Genomic DNA, 6,912 nt, shown 5'->3' with positions numbered 1-6,912 from the left:
AAAAAAAAAAAAAAAGGAACCTAGACTAGGCATCTCTGCCACTTACTGAGGTACAGGCCTGGAACAGATTGTCTTTGTTTTCCTCATAGCATGGGACTCGTAATCATAATAGAACTACTTCCAGGCGGTGGTGGGAATTACATTGCTTAGTGTGTATAAAGTGCCTGGCACACAGCGAGCAGTTGCTTTTTGCATGTTGCTAATTTAAATACTATTTATAAGGTTAGCATGGGCGTTTCTTTAATAGACCACTGGGTGGTTTTATTTTTTTTTATTTTAATCAACATTTCAAAAATCACTTTTGGATTTAAAGTTTTAACTGAACATGGTAAGCTGCTATTGTTAAATGTCTTTAACTCCCATAGAGTGGAAAGGAATTACCAAGAAGCATGAGAATGAAGTTGCTCAGAATGGAGGGGCAGAAAGCTCACATGCAGAACCAGTGTCACCCATCCCCAAGCCTTTGCCGGTGCCCGTCCCTCCTATTCCCGTCCCCGCGCCCATCACAGTACCTCCTCCACAGGTGAGAGGGGCGGGGCGTTCTTTCGACTTCCACGTTTCTGAAATAAACCTTCCAGATCTTACGTAGATGTATGTCTGCATTCATAGTCAGAGACCCGAGTCATAAATGTGGGTTATTTGTCATATTTTGATATGTCCAACCTGTTGCTTATAAGCTCTGTAGCACATTTTTAAATAATGTTAATGAAACCAGAATGCGTTCATATTGCCTTCCATCTGCCTAATTACAGAATACCTTACACTAGGGCAGTGATGGCGAACCTATGACACGCGTGTCAGAGGTGACACGCGAACTCATTTTTTTGATTGATTTTTCTTTGTTAAATGGCATTTAAATATATAAAATAAATATCAAAAATATAAACCTTTGTTTTACTATGGTTGCAAATATCAAAAAATTTCTATATGTGACACAGCACCAGAGTTAAGTTAGGGTTTTTCAAAATGCAGACACGCCGAGCTCAAAAGGTTCGCCATCACTGCACTAGTGTGTGTCAGACCTGAGGTGCAAACCCGTTGGTTTCTTCTATTCTTTTTACTCTCACTTTATTTTCATATCGGATCTTTGTTCTTCATGGACTTAGGCTCTGAGGGAGCTGGATTCATACCCGACAAGCAGCTGTTTCGAGGGAAAGATGTTTCTAAATCTTTGGTTTGGGTGGTGCGGTCATGATTTTTTTTTAAATAAATTGAGTGCCATTTAACATGAAGGTTAGTCTTAGCGAGTCTGCTGTCCTGTTACTTCAGAGAAAGGGCTGGTTCTGGTAGATGAGAGCTTGAATCCCAGCTCCATTGACCTTGAGCAGATCACCGACCCCCAAGCACCCCTTCCCTGTCTGTGAATGTGCAGGTGCCCTCTCCTGGCCTTGGCCTTCCTCTGTCAGAGCGGGTGAGGGCTAAACGAGGCGCGTTCAACACTCGCAGGTTTCCTGTTACCGAATCTCCACAGAAAACCTTTGGTCCTCAAACTTTTTAAACAGGGGGCCAGTTCACTGTCCCTCAGACCGCTGGAGGGCCGGACTATAGTTTAAAAAAAAAACTATGAACAAATTCCTATGCACACTGCACATATCTTATTTTGAAGTAAAAAAACAAAATGGAAACAAATACAATATTTGTATTTGCATGTGGTCCGCGGGCCGTAGTTTGAGGACCCCTGGTTTAAATTGTAAATAGCTGACCCCGGTTTCCATATGATCCACTAGATTTTTCTCGTCTTTCAGTACCTTCCTTACTCTGTTTCTTACCGTAAGTCCCCCAGGTGAATCCGCACTAACACAGAGTGGGGTTCCTGGCCTCTTCAGCTGTGATAGTTTACAAGTGGACTTCCTAAGTGGTCACTCTGTAGTCGACCTGTTAGATATGCCCTTCAGTGTAGATTGTAAATAAGATTCAAGTATGTCAGCATTCATTTAAGAAATCCGACTCATTTGTTAAAATTGTTCATACTTTTTTTTTTAAACAATAGCAAATATTTATTTGTTGGGTGTTTATTAAGTGCCAGACACTAGCACTTAACATGCATTAACTTTTCAATCCCCATGAGGATTGAGGTTGGCACTTTCCCATTTTACAGATAAATAAACTGAGGTCTAGAGAGGGTCCGCTTGCTCAGGTCACAGAGCCCGCCCAGCGGTTTGACTCTGAGATCCCATCACCGTGGAATTGGTGGGGGAGCTTTTCGTAGGTTACGTTCTCAGACTTACTGGCGGATCATGGGACATCGTTTCAGCAGGGCACATTCTGCCAGGTCACCAGCCGACGCTGGGAGGCACAGTGTGGATCTGCTGTCATAAAGCAGAGAGCACACTGGGTTTCTGTCGTTTGGGGCAGGTACAGATTACCATCTGTTTTCTAATTTACTCACGTAATAAGAACCAATTTGGAAACGTCTGTTTTTTCAACAAGGTATTTGCTTTGTCTCTGCTCACTACGTAGGAGGGAGGGTGGCTAGATGGGTGGCTTCATCTTTCTTCCTTCCTCTCCAGGTCCCCCCACATCAGCCAGGGCCTCCTGTGGTTGGTGCTCTCCAGCCGCCCACGTTCACGCCGCCTCTGGGAATTCCGCCGCCGGGCTTCGGTCCTGGCGTTCCTCCGCCGCCTCCTCCTCCACCCTTTTTACGCCCAGGATTCAACCCCATGCATTTACCACCAGGTACACCAAGTTGTTTGAGAAGACATTGTTTTTGAGTGTGAGATGAAGTGAGGTAGCAAAAGTGACTATTTTTCTCATTCTAGGTTTTCTTCCTCCCGGACCCCCACCTCCTATAACTCCACCCGTGTCCATTCCTCCTCCTCACACTCCACCAATGAGCATCCCAAACTGTAAGCACGTTTCCTTTGTGTCCAGTTCTCCTTGGAGTCGGGACGGAGGGAGATGGGTTAGTACTAGGTGTAGACGTGGCCGGGAGAGAATTAGCTGCTCAGCGTCACATGTCGATGTGATTATATCCCTTAGCTACTATCGCTGGTAGAAGCGAAGACCCCACCAAAGACTTACCTATTGGAAATCCCATTCCAACAGTGGTGTCTGGGGCTAGAGGAAACGCCGAGTCTGGTGACGGTGTGAAAATGTACGGCTCTGCCGCGCCGCCCGCCGCGCCCACGAGTCTGCCCACCCCTCCGGTCACCCAGCCTGTCTCGCTTCTGGGTAAGTGCCTTTTTCTAGCATCCGTTTTTATTCCTCTCCCAAGTTGAGTGTTTTTCTTAAACTGGTAATTTCGGTAAAATCTTCTCTGAGGCTGCTGTTTTCTTGGAGGAAGATCTCCCTCTTCAATGAGTGTGTGCTCTTGGTCTTTACCGAGAGTCGTCTGGAGACCGCCTCCGTGGGGGAATTTTGTCTGTCTGTCTTGAATGAACGTTCGGGGCTGCACATCTTACTTTGGTATCGGAAAGTGATTGATCTCTGGGAAGGGGACTTGGTAAAAGTCCAAGATTGGCATAACGCCAGGTGTCCTAGCTTTATGAGAGAACGTTTCTTTGACAGCGCAGGTTTTTTCCCTGTGTGGACCAGTCTTTATATCTTTAAAAACCCTGGACTTGGTATCATTCTTTGTGGGCTAGCAAAGATCATGGTCTTCGATACGTGCCAGTAAAGTGGCTTTGCTGCCTGCGTAGCAGGCCCCTCCGTTCCCTCCTGCTAAGTTCTCTGTGCTCGGCTGACAATGGGACCCTGTGGCTAAGGAAGAGGGTGACACTGTGCACAGCTGGGAGGCCTTGGCCTGGCTTCCTTGAGTCACAAATGGATACATCGTGTCCTTGTCAGACTGACCACCTTCTAATGAATACACTGCTGCCCGGCAGTGGTGCTGCCCAGTATAATTAACCCCGACTCTCCCAGTGGGCGGCCACTCCGTCCTCCGGGTCCAGCCCGCGAGCCCTGTGTTCTCGGAGGGGAGGGTGTGTCCTCACGTGTGCGTCCATCTCGCCTGTAGGAAGGGCGCACTGGCCCTCTGGCGGTGGGGCTGCGGGGTGGGCGGCGATGCAGGACTTTTACTCTGACCTACACCTTTCAGGACTGCTGGGAACTTGCACTTGGTGCCTGTACTACATTTATCATTAAAATCCGTTTCTTTTTAAATGGCTTGCTGTCTTCTGGCCTCTCCAAGACTGAGTTTTGGCTGATAATAAACTTGACTTTTATTTCCATTAGCACACAGACTCAGTAATAAATAGTAAAAGAGGATGTGGGATTAAAATTTGTCACAAATACTGTAGCGGTCATCATCATAATGATGGCAAATGACTTGTTTAATGAGGGGATTGCTCAAGAGGCCTGTGCCCTGGAAGTCATGTAATAGGAGGAACGCTGGACTGGCAGCTGGGAAATTAACATCTGTGCATCTCAGTTTTGTTATGTTTTGTCTGTTTTGTTTTCATATTTGTAATAAGATGGTTCACAAGAATCACAGAATCTGAGTTGGATAGACTTTGCTGATCAACCCCTTTCTCCCACCCCCTCGCCTGCTGAGATTCTGTGTGAAATGAAATGTTCTAGTCTCGTGCCCATGGATGCTGGGCCCGGAGGCCATTTACAGAAGCATGTGTGCACTCACGCTTCTCTTCTGGGGTTAACTGAGCGAGAGGATCCCATTCTTTCCCAGTCTGACACCCACCACTTTCCAACGTCCTAGAAGCATAAGGAGCCTGCCTCTGGCCTAACCTTTAGGTCTTCAAGATTCTGCTCTTGCCCTGGTGGTTTGGCGCAGAATGTGGACCAAAGGGTCCCGGGTTCGATTCCAGTCAAGGGCACATACCTCAATTGCAGACTTCTCTCACATCGATATTTCTGTCTTTCCTTCTCTCTTCCACTCTCCCTAAAATCAACGGAAAAATACCCTCAGGTGAGGATTAAAAAAAAAAAAAAAGATTCTGCCCTTTATTTCTTACCGCTACTAAAATGTGTCATTTAAACTCTGCATCCTACATGTGAGATAAAACACGGATCAAAAGTTTGGTGCGCTTAAAAAATAAAATTAGTAAGCTAAGCATCGCTAGAAAAATAAATTTCTTAGCGTTTATTGTTGCCTGACATACCTATTTGGATGCCCATCTGTTCATCCCCCCGCCCCCGGCATCCCCACTGGGACGGACGCTCTGAGAGAAGGGACGTTGGTCGCATCAGCAGGCGGGTGGCCTGTCTTCAGGGCCCTGCTCTTCGCACTTTACCCATGTGATCGTCATGACTTTTCAAACTCAGTTTAGAAATTGAAGACGATTCCAAATCTGGAAAGGTTAAAATTTGACATAAAAATGAAAACTTGTTAAAATAAGTAGTTTTTCCTAAAATGCCGTTTCAGTCAGAAGGAAAACCTCCCATGTCCCTGCGATTGGGAGGCTCCAAAAGACGTCCCCTGAGTGTGACCTTCCAGAGGAACGGGGCTTGTAGTGTCTGTTCAGGGAGGGGAGACTCACCCACGCCGCCCGGGGCTAGAGGAAGGCAGGGTCTGCGGGCGCCCGAGGGGCAGCGACGGGCACGGCTGGTCTTTGCCCGATGGTGGACGGCTGGGCCCTAGGTCTGCACGCTCCTCTCTGCCCTCCTGTCCTGTCATGAGAATGGAAAGAAGTAGGCGCAGTGCCAGAAAATTAATCCTAGGAGTAAGTCACGTGATGCTCACTGCAGTCCTGCGTGGGAAAGGAGAATAAAGACGACAAGCCGCGTGTTGGGATGACGTCGGGGGGCAAATGTACGTAAAACCACTAACACCGGGGGGTGCACGGGCCATACTGCGAACCCTCACGGGGTGCTGCTCTGCAGCCCTGAAGTCCTTTCCTTTACCTGTGGCTCGTGTACCTGCTGCATGTCTGGCAAAGTGGACACACTTTTTAGAGCAGTGGTTCTCCACCTTCTGGCCCTTTAAACACAGTTCCTCATGTTGTGGCCCAACCATAAAATTATTTTCGTTGCTACTTCATAACTGTAATGTTGCTACTGTTATGAATCGTCATGTAAATATCTGATATGCAGGATGGTCTTAGGCGACCCCTGTGAAAGGGTCATTCGACCCCCCAAAGGGGTCGCGACCCACAGGTTGAGAACCGCTGATTTAGGGGGTGGACATGTGTCTTACTTGGTTGCCTCAGGTGGTTTCCGGTGGACCAGGCCAGACCGCAGGTTCCCACGCACAGTGTTGCCGATGCGGCCGCTGGCTCCCTGAGAAAGCGTGTGTGTTGGTCGTAGCACAGCCTGATACTTGTATTCTTCCCAGTAATGACGCTCAAGTCATTTTACAGTGATGGTGAATGTATCATTGAGAGACTTAACTAACCAAGATCTTAATTTCTGAAATAGAGCAGCAGTAGTTGTAAGTAGCAGGGGCCAGGCAGATGGTCAACAGGTCTCCCCCTGTCTGCGGTGGGCAATTCCCTGGCGAGAGGCAGTGGTGCTTTATGGGTGGTTTGGCTTGAAGGATTTCTGATCATCAGACTTACACATGGTGTTAGTTTGGGACCATGGCTGCCTGCTTGGGCGGGGGGCCGGGGGGGTTGCCCACACGGCCGCATGGTGGAGAACTGAACCTCCATCTTTTAAGAGTCTGAATGTTTTGGTAACTGGCAATCTGAAAATATAGAAGTATTTGGTACACAGTAATATAATAATTCATTATGACTCACTTAAAGAAATTCATTCTTAGTCCCCACGGTTCATGGCAGCTAGTGCACAGCTGGTTCGGTGAGAGCTGAGGCTAAGCCTAGCGGTGCTGGCCAGTTAGAGGGATGTGGAGGAGGGTGGCAGTGAGTTCATTCTCTTTACTGTGTAAGTGTCGATGTTTACTTTTGTGTAACATGTATCTATAATGTTGTGTACAGCATATTTTTATTAAAAAGTTCACTGTAAATGTGAAATTTGGGTTACTGTGGTGTTCCAAACAATAAAAAACATGCAAAAAAA

General features: G+C 47.2%; 1 protein-coding gene across 1 annotated transcript in view; it reads left to right on the top strand.

Moving 5' to 3' along the window:
• Nucleotides 1-6,912, top strand: part of SCAF4 (SR-related CTD-associated factor 4) — a 24,586-nt gene extending 17,674 nt beyond the window's left edge. The window contains exons 15-19 of the mRNA XM_014535166.1: nucleotides 366-523; nucleotides 2,511-2,676; nucleotides 2,760-2,846; nucleotides 2,980-3,171; nucleotides 6,675-6,912. Of these exons, the coding sequence (XP_014390652.1) occupies nucleotides 366-523; nucleotides 2,511-2,676; nucleotides 2,760-2,846; nucleotides 2,980-3,171; nucleotides 6,675-6,697 (626 nt within the window). The 3' untranslated portion in view covers nucleotides 6,698-6,912. The remainder of the gene's footprint in view (nucleotides 1-365; nucleotides 524-2,510; nucleotides 2,677-2,759; nucleotides 2,847-2,979; nucleotides 3,172-6,674) is intronic.

This window comes from Myotis brandtii, unplaced genomic scaffold, assembly GCF_000412655.1.
Source record: "Myotis brandtii unplaced genomic scaffold, ASM41265v1 scaffold139, whole genome shotgun sequence".
NCBI classification, from domain to species: domain Eukaryota; kingdom Metazoa; phylum Chordata; class Mammalia; order Chiroptera; family Vespertilionidae; genus Myotis; species Myotis brandtii.
This window is presented reverse-complemented; position numbering and strand designations above follow the sequence as displayed.